Below are 15,234 nucleotides of genomic sequence, written 5' to 3'. Positions count from 1 at the left end.
GGATACCACCGGTGATCCTACGTGCTAAAGAACAATGGTCAACAGTTGTGGAGGTCATGAAAAACTCAGAAATTAATTTTACTTCAGCTAAAAACTCAGATGAAGGAGTCCGAATACAGTCTAAAGGAGTATCGGACTACCGCCGGCTTACCAAACACATGGACGAGCTGGAAATCCCGTACCATACGTTTCAGCTGAAAAGTGAAAAAAAAAAACTAAAAGTGGTATTAAGAGGATCATAGAAATTGCGACAGCAGAATAAATAGTCTCTGACCTAAAAACACAAGGCCTCGAACCGCTTAAGGTCTCTAATGTTGAGGGTGGACAAGCTTCCCATGTCCCTGGTACTAATTGAAATAAGCAAGGACCAAAGAGAAATATATGATCTAAAGACTGTATGCAATCTAGTGATTAAAACGGAACCACTAAGGTGGAAAGCAACTACAGGGCGATGCCAGAAATGCAGACATTCACAAAAATTATGCAAAGCGGAGTACAAAGGTGTAAAATGCGGGAACAATCACCCTTCTCACACATGCTCCAAACCACGTACTACTCCGGCCACATGTGCAAACTGTGGTGGACCACACCCAGCAAATTATAAAGACAGCACTCACCATCCAGATAACCTGGTAAAAAAACAGAAAAGCAAACACTACACCATCTCAAAAACGTACAGTACTCTTGGAAGGAGGTACCCACCAGCAAACAACATCACGCAGCTCATATGCAGCAGCAGATTCCTCAAAGATCAAACCAACAGAGTCTATTTCCAAGAAACATAACTCAGCTGTTATCCTAACTGCCACTCTGGGGGAGATGCTGACGACTTTCAGCAAGACCAACCCCAGCCAAAGTGATACAAACAAGTTCCTAAAAAATACACAAGTAAAATTCACAATGTTAAGCAATGACTAATACGCCTATTTCGAATAATTTCATACAGATTGCATTCTGGAATGCTAATGGATTAAACAATAATCTCATAGAATTGGAAGAATTTGCTGTGCGTTATAGAGTAGATATCCTTTTAATCAACGAAACTCACCTCACAGTATGTGAGGTGAGTTTCATTGATTAAAAGGAATGATAGACTCAATGCCAGAGGTGGTAGCACAGCTATCTTCACCAAAAAAAAAAAAAAAAGATACAATGAGATCAAGAAAATAACGACCATAAATCTGGAAGAAAAAGAAACTGGAATTGTGATACACATCAACAATACAGGTAGACTAAAACTATATTCTGTTTACAACTGTCCAAGCAAACCACTACTAGCCGCGGATCTCTCCCAGCTCCTCGACACAAATGAAGCAACAATAATGGTAGGAGAACTAAACGTTGAACCTCCAACATGGAATAATAAAAACACCAATAACAATGGGAGAAGCCAACACAAGTTTGCTATGACAAGAAACATCACCATAGCAGGTCCTGCAGAACCAACACACTACGCACCGCTGGGCAAACCTGATGTGCTGGATATAGCCATCTTCAGGAACACCTCATACCAATTCTAGTTACAGGCTATTAATGATCTCAGCTCCGACCATAATCCAGTTCTACTAAGCCTAGGTGGGGAAACAGAAATCATCCCCAACCAGTCCTGCACAAATTTTAAAAAGCTCAACGCAACTCTCTGCAACATCACAGGCCCTTCCCAATCATCTCATCACCCGAAAGAAGTAGACTCAGCGATCAATAAACTCGAAAGCATAATCCAAACTGGCCTTGCAACAGCCTCTACTTACTGCTCCAGCTCAAGCTAACCTACTCTCAGAAGAGATTCTAAAGCTTATCCCCAACAAAAACAGGATCAGACGTCGCTACTATGCATCTCTATCGCCCCAAGATAAACAAGAGTTAAACAGGGCAACAAACCTAGTCCGATATGCGATTAAAGATCATAAGAACCAGCTATAGGAGAGGAAACTACGATCACTAAACGCCGAAGACAAACCATTATGGATAATAACTAAAGCCCTTCGCAGCGACCTCCCCAATATACACCCAATTCATGGAGAAAGTGGCATAGTCTACCGAGACGATTAGAAAGCAGAAGCCTTTGAAGATGCACTGGAGCTGAAATGTCAACCAAACTACACTCATGCGGACTTGCGCTTCATTGAAAAAATCCACAGGCAAGTGCGATGTGCACTTCATCATCCCGCCAGCCGTGACAACGTAAGCTATACTACTACGCCAAAGGAAATATACCAAACCATCAAGAACCTCAACAACAGAAAAGCACCAGGTCCTGATCAGATTTCAAATAAAATTATTAAGGCACTCCCTCACAAAACGATAATGCATCTAGTGGCAATCATCAACGCAATGCTAAGACTCAACTGCTTCCCCACTCGCTGGAAGCAGGCAGATATAATCCTCATCCACAAGCCGGGGAAACACCTCAGTTCCCCCAGAATTACAAACCTATCAATCAGGCTCTTGTCAAGCCTGTGAAAAATAGTGGAAAAAGTAATACTAAAACGCCTACAAAAAAAAAAAAAAAAAAAAGGACAATCTAGCCCTAGTCCCAAAAGAACAATTTGGTTTTCGCACAGGTCATTGCACAACTCAACAGGTTCACAGACTTATAGAATACATAACTACCGGATTCAATTGGAAACAACATATAGGGGGCAATCTTCCTGGATGTGGCGAAAGCCTTCGATAAAGTGTGGCGCAAAGGCCTCATCCACAAACTAATAACAGCAAAATACTCACTAAACCTCATCCAAATCATAAACTCTTATCTGAAAGACCGAAAATTTCAAATGAAATTGCATGGCCTCAGATCCTCTGCAAGAAGTATCATAGCAGGTGTTCCGCAAGGCTCCCTTCTATCGCCACTACTCTTTAATATTTACATCTCGGACGTCCCAAACACTCCATCAACCATCATGGCTTGTTATGCAGATGAAATGGCGATACTAGCCAGATCACTCAGGCCACACCTAGCCACACAACGACTACAAAATGCAGCAAGAAATCTTGAAAAATGGTTTCAAAAATGGAGAATAGACGTCAATGCAGATAACAGCACAGCCATACTCTTTACAAGGAAGAAAGCAAACCACCACGGAGCACTTACAATGTTCAATACTGATATCCCATGGCAAAAAAGAAGTAAAATGCCTGGGAATCAAACTAGATAACCGACTCAACTTCAACTCCCACATCTCTCATGCCTGCAACAAAGATAACTCAGCAATAGAGCAATAGCTCAACTCCACCCTCTACTCAACCGAAGAAGCAAAGTTAGTCCAGAAAACAAACTAAGAATATACAAAGCAATCGTCAGACCCACATTAACTTACGGTTCACCAGCGTGGAGCGACACCTCCCCTGGCAACATCAAAAGATTACAAATAATACAAAATGAATGCCTCCGAATGATCTTCGATGGCCCATGGTTTGTAAGGAACACTCTCCTCCACCAAGACGGAAACCTGCCAGACATATCTACGTTTCTCTTCCAGATAGAAGCCAAGTACTTTGCTCAGGCATCACTCCATCCCAACCCACTCGTTCGTGAATCATCAGATTACGATGAAAATGACAGATGGAAACACAAACGCCGAAAGGCGGCTCTAATCACAGATCGAAATAATTCTCCACAGCCCTAAGTAGGGAGAGCCAAGCGCTCAAAAATTTCATTCATTAAATAATTAAAACATATCGTTTACGGGATAAAAATCCAAGGGATTAATGTCCATCTTGCCATAGAAGTTAACAGTTAACAGCGGTTAATTGTGGACCCAGGGTAACCGATGGCAATGTTCTAGCCAATCAAGTTTTAACTGATGCTCGGCTATTGCCGTTACTCAGCCATGACTAGAGCTTTTAGCTCAATAACACCCCATCCACACATTTTCTTCAATCAGATGAAGGGATAAAGAGTCCAGGACTCAGTCCATCTCAACCCCCCCCACCAAAAAAAAGCGGTTATTGTAACCTATCAACGATCTTTAGTTGCAATCCACTTGATGAAAAAAAAAATTTAACTTTTTCATTACTGTGTTAGTTTGTGAGAGAACTGACCAACAACACAATATATATTTAACTTTAAACCGTAAAGGGTCTGAGAGAGTGCAAATAAAATAAAAGATTTTGTGAAATATGTGCCTAATCGACTATAATCGGACTGACAAAAGCGAACAGCATCAATATTCGAACATATGTATCTTGTGGGTATTCTGGATTTCGTAAATAAATAGATCATTTTAAGTAAAATTTTGCTACATTTAGTTTCGTATTATCAGTATAATTATAAATCTCTACATAGATTTATATAAATAATTATATAAAGAAGTTTCTTTTCTTTTCTAAATTTATATAATTTATTATATATAGAAGTTCTTTTCTATTTGTATATAACAACTTCAAATTCTTAATTCTAGATGGCAGCACATTGTTTTTCTAAAATATGAAAATACAATACAGTATATAGTATTATTTTATTTTATTAACATTTGCATTACTCACCTCTGTTTATCGTTATAGTTCATCCTGATTTTCAACTGGATCGAATACACTCCTGCTAAAAGCGGAAACTATATTTATCCCGTATGGGCTAATGCAGTAGGATGGACAGTAGCTATGCTGCCTGTGGCAGTAATAATATCTGTTTCGATCTGGAAGTTCTGTTCACTCACAAAGCGCCCTCTATGTGAGGTAAGTGAGAGAAATTATTATAGCATAAATTAGAAGCAAATAATAGTTTGATTCCTAAGAGAGTCATTTTCTGTGAGAGTATAAACACATCTCTTGAAATGAAAATAGAAATCCTAGGGACCAAATGTGGAACTTCTTCACTCTACTTCAAGCCCCCCAGTAAGAAGGAACATTAATGGACATAAACCGACTGCATATCGGACAACGAAGAGCCCCGCCATGTTTTGTAAACATCAGAGCATCCTGTTGATTATACATCAGAAACGATATACAATCGGCTTGTGTATATTAATGTCCTGTTTTGAAGTTGCAACCTAAATACAAGTGTATTTTTGTTACATGAAGTAACAATTAAATTTATAACGAATTGGATGAGTTGAAATAAGCGCATAATAAAGAAATAGTCACTTATTAATTTATTACAACAAAGGAATAAAAATAGAATAAAATATTACCAATAGAATAAAAGAAATTACAGAAACAAACAAAAAAAAACGAAAAAAAAACCAACCATATTTATTAATGTTTATTTTAAAAAAAATCTTACCGATAACTCTGCAACAAACGCTCATCTTTATTTAATTTATATTTATACTATTTATGAGTATAATTAGTCTTATTACTAGTTAAATATATCATTATTTCTAACTGAAATTTAAATAATTTGAATATTTTTATCCTTCTTTAATAATATTATTTTAAAAAGACTTCTGACACCATTTTTGAATGGACAAAGTCGAACATAAAAGACTAACTTTTTTTTTTATTGTTTGAATAATCTATATCATTAACGGTGGTATAGATTATCCACATTTAGTGGATGCGATGAATTTTTGCTTCCATAACGCTAGATCGTGAGGAGAAAGACTTTTATAAAGCTCGATTCCAGTCGCTCACTAAAGGATCTTTCTCTGTGCAAGTTTTCAGTCGGTTTTCGAGATAATCAATCTCTTTGACATTGGAAATTAACCCCCCCCTCGAGTTAGACACTCTGATTTCTGACCCGTAAATCAAGGAAATCGACTACGAGATGACATCAGTTGTCTGCCGTATTCTCCTCCCAGGATGCATAAGGAAATCACTATGTAGCTATGGGTCAGCTATATATGGCGGCCAAGGGTGGAGATTTGGCTGTCTCCAGTTTTTAAGACGCTCGTTAGAGTTAAACGGCTTTGTCTGAAAAAAAAACAAAAACAACAACAACAGAGAATCGAACTAAAAAATCTCCTATCTGTATGCAAAAACTAATCGTTTTAAGTAGTAGAAATCTGTGCATACGGAATAAGACTGCACCCAACAGAATAATTGCCTCAGGCAGAGAAAATTTTAATTTCTAATTGGTGATTAGTAATTTTTAACATTCATTATTTTATTGTTTTGCAGAGATTCGTGATTCTGATGCAGCCAACAGAGGATTGGGGACCGGCTCAGAAGCTTTCAGATTTTAAAACTGGAGATCCAACAGATGATGGCTCAGAAGATCTTCGAAAAAATTCATTTGACAATCCATCTTTTAATGTAACCTACACCTTTGAGACAGCTATTTAAAAACAACATGGTCGTAGGTACTTTCATGTTTTGATAAATTTATTGACACAGAATGGGCAGTAATATGGAACTCAAAACCCCATTATTTAAGAAATGTGTGATTGTCCATTGATATATGTGTGAGCGAATGCCTGAGAGAGAGGTAATCCATATTTCTTGAGGTATCCAGACTTCCAATCATCATTTTGTTTATATGAAATTACACCACAGATTCCAAATTGTAAATAAACATTTAACTCACTTGAAAGCCACACAAACAGTCATTTTATTGATAACTGTAATAACGGTGTATTTAGATTACAATACCCACAGTAGTTAGTATTAATGGTGTAAATCAGTGAGCAAAATTGTTTCAATTACATATAGTTTCCTATCTATTTCGCATACTACTCTATTTTTGCATATTCTATTCGTATTGAGCACAGTGTATAATAATAATGAATATACTTTATAACTTTAGACTGCTTTTTGTGCATCCGTACCAGATGTTATTCACACAATAATATATTTGTTTTCAGGTACCTTTTAAAACAAATTTGAGACTTTTGAAATTTGATTTATTTCACTTATTTATTATTTATATTAATTTTTAATATATTTCATTTGTTATCACAAAGTCTCTTTAATATGTTATTTTATTTTATTATCTTTTTCATTTTTTATGAAACCCTTAATATATTACTCAAAATAAACCTTTTTAGTATTTTAATTATCATTATTTTATGATGCTATTTTTTTATTAATATTGACATTTTATTATTTGATAACTTATTTTATAAATATTTATATTTTATATAGTTTTATAATTTTTTCTTCTTTCTAGTCATACAATTTAATTTTGTTATTTATAAAATTGTTCTTTAGTTTAGGCACCTTATTTATGTGTATATATACATTCCATATTTCTAGATATTATATCAATGATGTTAATCATATTAACCATAAATAATATAAATAATAATGTTACTCATAATATATAAATAATATACTCATAATATACTCATATAATCATCTTTACATATTTATGTTCATTTATTTTTGAACTCCTTTCAGATTTCATTTGTTAGCACAATTTATTTTATTTAAATTTTAGGTTATGACTATGTATTAATTTAATTTATTTTATTGTGTTTTTAATTTTAATTTAAAAATTGATGCATATAAAACTTGAATTAAAATATTTATTTTAATTTTAGGTTAATTAATTAATAATTTATTAACAAATTTATTTATTAATAAATAGTTAATTTACTTAATTAATTATGTCTTAATTTATATATTTTAATATATATTTTAGATTACACTGTATATATATATTAGTTTTCTTTAAACATAATACCGCAATATTTTCATATTAAGGATTATTTAATTTTAATGCACTTAAGTTAGTATTTATTTGATAAATATTTCGAGTTAAATCTTAATTTAATTAAAATGAAATTGTAAATTATTCCATATGCATTGTGCATAATTTGTATATATTAAATAGTCTTTCGTTATTACTTGGATTCCAATTTTGACAATAGCTTTACACTCACAAGTAGAGATAATATATTTTATTTGAAATCGTGTAATCTGTGAATGTTAAACTTTTACCTAAATGTTAGAATGTACTCTCATAGGTTGCGTTGCTATTCTTATGATTCTTACTTGAGATTTTTGTGTTTACAGTGAAAGATAAATGTATTCATTGAGGATCATTGGATCTCAAATGGAATATATTAGTGTATTATATTTGATGCAAATTAATCCGAACATTTCACCTAGTTAGGTTTTTATTCTTTTGTTTATATTGATGATTCTCAACCTTTAGGATGAAGGACATCAGAAATCTAATAGGAGGGAAAGTATGTAATTTGAAAAAAAAAAAAAAAATATAAATAAATAATGTTAGATTTTATATTTAGAAAAATAAAAATATGTACACCATTGTGTCTGATTTCTTGAGATATATTCACTCTATTTCCCAAAAGATTCCATTTCTTTGGTACTCATACTGATGTCAATTTCAGTAAACAATGTAACGTTTAATATATAAAAAATATTAAAATATAGAAGAAAAAATTTAAATGTACCAATATTCGGATTATTTCAGTGGTTAACATTTAAATTTGAAAATTAAATAAAAATATTGGATAAGGTGGATTTTAGTGTAAGGTATGTTAAAAGGTTGAGAAACATTAATTTTTCTGTGTACTGTGGAATATTTGTTTAGCTAACAGTAACATTTTTATGCCGATTACTTCAAGTCAAGTAATTTACTTGTCTTCTAAGTGATGCCATCTGGTGTGCGGATAACAAATTATATCATAAAGAATATTTGAACCAATTGTTATTTAGTGGTTGTATATATTTACATTGCTATCATTATTAGTGGCATTTCTTATGTTCATCCATATTTAAATAGATGCTGTTTTTATTTTGTTATTACTACTAATCTTTATTTTATTGGAAGTTTTATTGACTTTGTGAATAGTTTAAGTATATTTTAGTTGGAGATACGTGTTACACGACATAAATTAGTATATATTTAGCAATGTAGGTGAATGTAGAGTAATATATGATAAAATAATAAAATCTTTATATGATGATTGTAGTGCACTTTATATGTATGTCATCGGGAATAAAATGACTGAAGTTTAGCTTAAGGGATTTAGGAGTATGGGGTTGTATATGAGTGAACTGTTTCTTTCATATATTTTTTGAAATGATCATAGCAAGTAGAAAACTCTTTTTAGAAGGAAATGTTATTGCATATGTAGATCATCTTTTAAAAATATTAATAGGAGCAATATACGAATTAATACAGCTCAAGTTTGAATAGACAAAAAAATATATTCTGACGTATTTTTTGGAATATTTCATCATTAATACCCAAGTCCGGTTAAGCAGAGTAAAAGAAGTCATTCACATGTCTGTTCTACTCATTTTTAAATTGAGATTTTTAAAACTGGATTATTTTTTTTAGAAACGTTTATTTTGTTTATTGTTTTATTATGCTTATTTGTTGAGTAGCATAAAAATTTTCGGTTAAACTAGCCTATTGTACAGAAGTGTTAATAAAATTTCATTCTTACTTTTTGTGTAATCCTAAGTTCCTTTAAATTTTTTTTTTAATTTATAAAATTTGTATAATTTTATTTTATTTTTCATATTTTGCTATAAATATTAATGAATCTATAATATCTGCATCTATGACAAAGGGAAGTTTTTTGTTGTTGTTGTTTATACTTCAATGATTTTAGAATTGATTTCTAACAAGGAAGAGGGATGCTTTTCAAACATTTTTTGCAACCCATGTTTGTAAGTATTAAGCTCTACTAATTCTAAAAAAAAATCAATAAATAAATTTATACACAAACAACAAACGCAATAACACCGTGCACTTCTTTATTGCTGGAATCCATATCACATGAGGTGCCTAATCTTTATTATTAATTTTTTTTTAATGCAAGTTATAAACTCAATAAGAGATAGATTCAAAATGCCAGAACGTAGTAGACTTTTACAGCCAGAAATAACTCTTTCACAATGCTTATAGAAGATCACAAAATCATTTGACATGGCATTAACACAGTGTTTCTCTTACAGTGATATTAACAACAATTTTTAACTTATTTTGTATATTTTGTATATCAGCTTTTCTCTTTGGCGTAAATAGCCACCTGCCTGTTTTCCAGAGAATTTTGGTAACATACAATTGACGATTATGGAAATAATCCGAAGAGTTGATCGAAGATAGTTAATGGAAATTTTGCTACTCAACATAAAATCCTTTATTTTTTATTTAAAAAAAAATTATATATAAAATAAAAGAGTGTTTTAATATATAACTTAAAATCTGAAAATATATCCTCGAAAATAATTTATTATTATTAAAATTATTCTTTAAATTTTTATTTAAAGTATAATTTATATTAATATAATAAAAATTTACAGAGAACACGATTGCCAATGACTTTATCCACAAATTGTTGGTTTACTCTAACTTTAGCATACAATTATTTATTATCAGTTACTGTTTTATAGTTTTATAACTGTTATTTTTATTAATCCAAGCATATTATTTAGAGCTAAAATACTATTTATAAACTTTTTCTATTTTACTTTTGTAAATTTATTTACTGAATGCTATGCTATTTAAACCGTTTAGAAAACTGTTTTCAAATGCTGTTAATACTCTCATGCAGTTTTGTATAAAATCATTTTATGAAAAGCTATAACATTTGATTATTTAAAGAATTATTGAGAAATCTCATTTCCGAGTTTCATGGAATTTTGACTACGATATAACCGATGTATGTTTATATGCATGACTGTGTTATATACACTGTACTTATGACGCTAATAATATAATATTATTGAATATATTCATAATATAAATGTATAGAATGAAAAAAAAATGCATTACATTATCCATCAAAATAATTCATTAAAAATTACTTTTTTAATTAATAAAATTGACGAAAAAAATTATGCATTCTAAATTTTAGTAATAATTCATTATTGAAATTTATACATAAAATAATTTAGTTTAATTTTGATCTAATATAAACGGACAGTTACATTAGAATTATTATATAAGATTTAAAAATACATTTGTAATATATTCAAAATATATAAGCTTACTTAACAAGTTTGATCAAAACGTTTAAGTTTCATATCCATCAAACAAATTTCTATTATAAGTATTTGTATATAATTATTTGTCGCGTTGGATACGGACAGAAATGATTGAGAATATTCAACCAAATATTAATTTTAATTCCTATCATGTGTGGATCGTAATACATAGTAATCATAATCATGCATACATCCATAGAAACATTTAAATATTGTATTCTGCGTGGGATTATATTTTATGCTAACATGCCAAATTGCATTAATATTCATACATTCATTTGTTGTCTGGAGTCTTTCGGCTATTTTAATATTGTATCGTTTTAATGTGCATATAAAGGCATGCTTCATATATTTGCATATTTTGTTTTTCGTCATCTGTAATAAGCGAGATATCTGTCATATAAATAGCAAAATAATTAACGTATTTACATTTTTCACTGTGCTGTTTTAAATTCTAATGGTAAATGACACAGTTTAATCTGAGAACGATTTTTGTTTAAAAAAATGGTGATTTTTGCTGTGCTAGGTCATTTACGAAAAAAAAAAAAAAATATATATATATGTATATTATATTATTAATATACTGTTGATAAATTTCTAATTGTTGTTATAGTTTCTTTATACTGTTTTTGGTTACCTAATTTGATATATATATATATATATATATATATATATATATATATATATATATTAAAGTTTTATTTAATTAAAATATTAAATTAAAAACAAACGCTTCCACTAGCTGTGATATGGAAAAGATCTAGTTTCGTCTTCTCGGTCAAAGGTAGTAGCGTGCGTGCGTGCGTACACACACACACGCACACACTCGTCACTTAAAATACGTGATATGTGTGAATAGGGTACTTTAAATTTTCACTGCTTCTCTATATATGCGATTTATTAATTATTATCTCATTTTCACCGTAGAAATAAATTGAATGACATAAATGGAACGTCACCTTGGATTCATGCGATAGAAAATACGGCTCAGGTATTCAAAAGAATACATTGTCAAAGTGTATGATAACACACTTGTCTGTTGAAGATGGACTCACACAATAGAGCATAAAATACAAATGGCCCCAACACCGCACCAAATGATACAAAGCTCATGTATACTGCTCTTCTACGAATACAAGCACTTATCCTGGAAATAGAGAAAATACTAAAATTAACGGATATTCTAAATATTAGTCCAATCCTTTTGCATTTGATTTAGATTATTTATTATATACAGAGTTTATGAAAGTGATCATCAAAATTATATGGAGCTAATGTTGCCACAAGTTATCTCCTAAAAACATCTCCTATTTAACTATATTTTGGAGCTTTATTATGGTTTTACTGATGGGATCTGATCCCTTGTATCAATTCTCTTTCTCTTATCTAATTTGGCCTTTTTTTTTTTTTTTGATGAGATCACTGGTCTCGTTTCTATCTTTTTCTTTCTTTCTCTCATACGCCGGTGTCAAAATAGAATCTTGCAGTCCTGTATGGTGTGACATATATACTACATCGAATTTTGTCTTTTCTTTTAGCTGATATTGAAATTGTGATTTTGAATTAAGAATGTCAGAAACCTGCAATCTCAATATTTTTATGGTGTACTCTAGAACACGATTCCCAATAATTATGTAGAAATATTCATACGATTCTCATTAACATGAAATAAAATAAAATTAAAAATAAACTAAATTATTGCTTATACAATTAAAAACTTTATTTTCTTAGTGCAACAGTTGGCTTGCCTGTTTGATTGGAAAAGAGAGTTATTTAATTTGAAATAAATTATTCATCATGTAATACTTTTATTATGAACAGACAAACGGTTTAGAGAATGCATGAAATTAGTAGACACAGGTACCTATGAGATAGGATGAAGTACTCTGTCATAACATTAAGTTACATCAAACCAATTTACTAAATTGTAACAGGCTGTTGAATATTGAATATGTCTGTTAAGAGATTAAATTTACATTTTATATCATACATATTATATTATTATACGAGTTATTATGCATATGCACATCTTTCATAAATACAATAAATCAATATGTATTTATTTATAAATTTCAGTCTATTAAATGCATTTATGTACTTCAGCATAAATCAGGACGCAGGACGCAGGACATATATGGCGCAGAGGGTGAATCATTTTCATATTCTCTGTTGTCTGTTTCGGGAGTAGTGATGGGAGAGATTTGTGAGCTATTTTAGCTCGCCCTGAGTGGACAGAAGTGGTTATTCGTCGTTGAGTGTTAGGATGACTTTCGGTCTTTTATGTTTCCAGTGATCATTACCGTCATAGTTTCCGGCTTGCTGTATTAGTTGGTTTGGATGCGTAGATGTCTTCATAAAGAATTTTTCTGCTAGGGAGCGTAGTAGTGGAGAGATGTAGGGGATATTTATGTCCCGGTGGATCTGGGCATTCCTGATGAACCACGGGGCATCCAGAATCATTCGCAGGCACTTGTTCTGTTGTCTTTGTAGCTTGAGGATGTTTGTCTTGGAGGTATGGCTCCAGGCTGGGGAGGCGTATATAACTGTGGGACGGATCACTGTCTTGTACAGTAGAATTTTGTTTCTTGAGCTTAGTTTGCTGTGTCTGTTGATCAAGGGGTATAGCTGGGATAACTTTTGAAGCTTTAGTGCATGTGCTCTTGATGTGGCTGTTGAAGCATAATCGCTTATCGGGAATTATTCCGAGGTATTTTGCTTCAGTTTTACAGGGAATTTTGGAGTTGAACAGGGTGATGTCTCCTTTGGGGGATGCTCGTCTTCTTCTGAAGAGTATCGTTTTGCTTTTCTGGGGTTTAATTGTAGTCGCCAGTTTTTAAACCATTTTTTCTAGATTCAGGATGGTGTCTTGTAGTTTTTTGGTGACGAGATATGGTTGGCGAGATCTGACTAGAATAGCCGTGTATCTGCATAAAGGGTCAGCTTAAATCATCCTTATAGTCCTTATAAGGACTGGCTTAAAGGGGCGAAGTAAGAATGCTTTTCATCTTCCCCGTTATCTGTAGAGGACAGTGTAAGGATAAGGTGTTATTGAGCAATTAAACTCGAATCATGGCAGGAGGGTAACAGCAATAGCCAGCTGGAGTTAGAACTTTATTGGCTACATCATTGCCATCCATTACCCACCAAGGATTGAATGAATCAATCACCGCATCTCACGGTCGATTGATTGCTTAAATCATGCTGTTATGCTTAATATATATATATATATATGACTTATATTAATTAAATAAAAAGGAGTGGTTTCCTTTTTCTATTTATTTTTTTATATTTTAAGAAATAAATTAATATTTTTGAAAAATAAAAAAGAATATTATTAGTTTAATTTTTATAAAGAATAAAATAAAAGTAAATTAAAATAGTAAATAAAATATAATATTTAACAAAATAACAATCAGTAGAAATAAAAATGTTTATTTCTTTTTAGCAAAACCTTTGATGACAAAAATTTTTAATCATGCATTTGAACACTTAAAATAAAATTCAGCATGGAACGAATGCTTAATTTTTCATATTGGAGCATTTTAGTCATAACATTTTCCCAGCTATAATATAGTTAGTAAAAGTTCTCATCACTGAATTTACATTTACATTTAAAAACGATTTTAAAAACTGGAAAAAAAGGCGTAGATGTTTTTCATCTGGATTCACGTTATTATTATTATTATTATTATCAATTTCTATTTATTATTATGATCTCATTACCATTTATTATTATTATTATTATTATTATTATTATTATTATTATTATTATTATTAATAATTTTTAATGATTGCAGCACAGCAAATATCAGTCACATTACAGATCTATTTCTTAACATCCGTTTATCCCACATTATTTTAACGTAGTCTATAATTGAATTAGCAATTCAGATCAGGTCTTAGTTGTAAAATGTTTAAATAGAACTTTTATCACGAATCAGTTCTAAATGTTTTTATATGTACATATAACTAGTATTATTGTGGTGCCATCTAGTGACAAGCACGTAAGGTTCGTATGAAGTTCAAATTAAATATACGTGTATATATATATAGAAACATTCCATTCCATTTCTTGTAATGTGTCAGTAAAATTGTATGTGTCATTTCCAGCCTCTAATTCAGAGTATTGCATTGTACTTGGCGATGCATTCTCAATGTACAAAATGTTTAAACTTCAAATAATAATACAAAACCATTTTAGACAGCTGAAGAATATTATTTTCCCTTGTATGTTCGCGTACTAGTGTACAGGTCTGTATTAAAGATGTACAAAGAATTATATACAGTGAATGTTTCTTAGATTTAGCTGCAGCATTTAGCTAGATTCAAGGGAAAAAAAAGAAAGAAAAATGCCTTTATTAGTCCAGGAGTATACTGAATTACAAT

At 31.4% G+C, this 15,234-nt stretch overlaps 1 protein-coding gene across 1 annotated transcript in view; it reads left to right on the top strand.

The window, feature by feature from the left end:
* LOC150104873 (sodium-dependent proline transporter-like) overlaps positions 1 to 6,755 on the top strand; it is a 104,029-nt gene extending 97,274 nt beyond the window's left edge. Inside the window, exons 13-14 of the mRNA XM_090396033.1 lie at positions 4,507 to 4,677; positions 6,061 to 6,755. Of these exons, the coding sequence (XP_090252159.1) occupies positions 4,507 to 4,677; positions 6,061 to 6,225 (336 nt within the window). The 3' untranslated portion in view covers positions 6,226 to 6,755. The remainder of the gene's footprint in view (positions 1 to 4,506; positions 4,678 to 6,060) is intronic.
* The last annotated feature ends 8,479 nt before the right edge of the window (positions 6,756 to 15,234 follow it).

Source organism: Typopeltis vanoorti, chromosome 7 (genome assembly GCF_054136105.1).
Source record: "Typopeltis vanoorti isolate ZY-2024b chromosome 7, IOZ_Tvanoo_1.0, whole genome shotgun sequence".
Lineage (NCBI taxonomy): Eukaryota > Metazoa > Arthropoda > Arachnida > Uropygi > Thelyphonidae > Typopeltis > Typopeltis vanoorti.
This window is presented reverse-complemented; position numbering and strand designations above follow the sequence as displayed.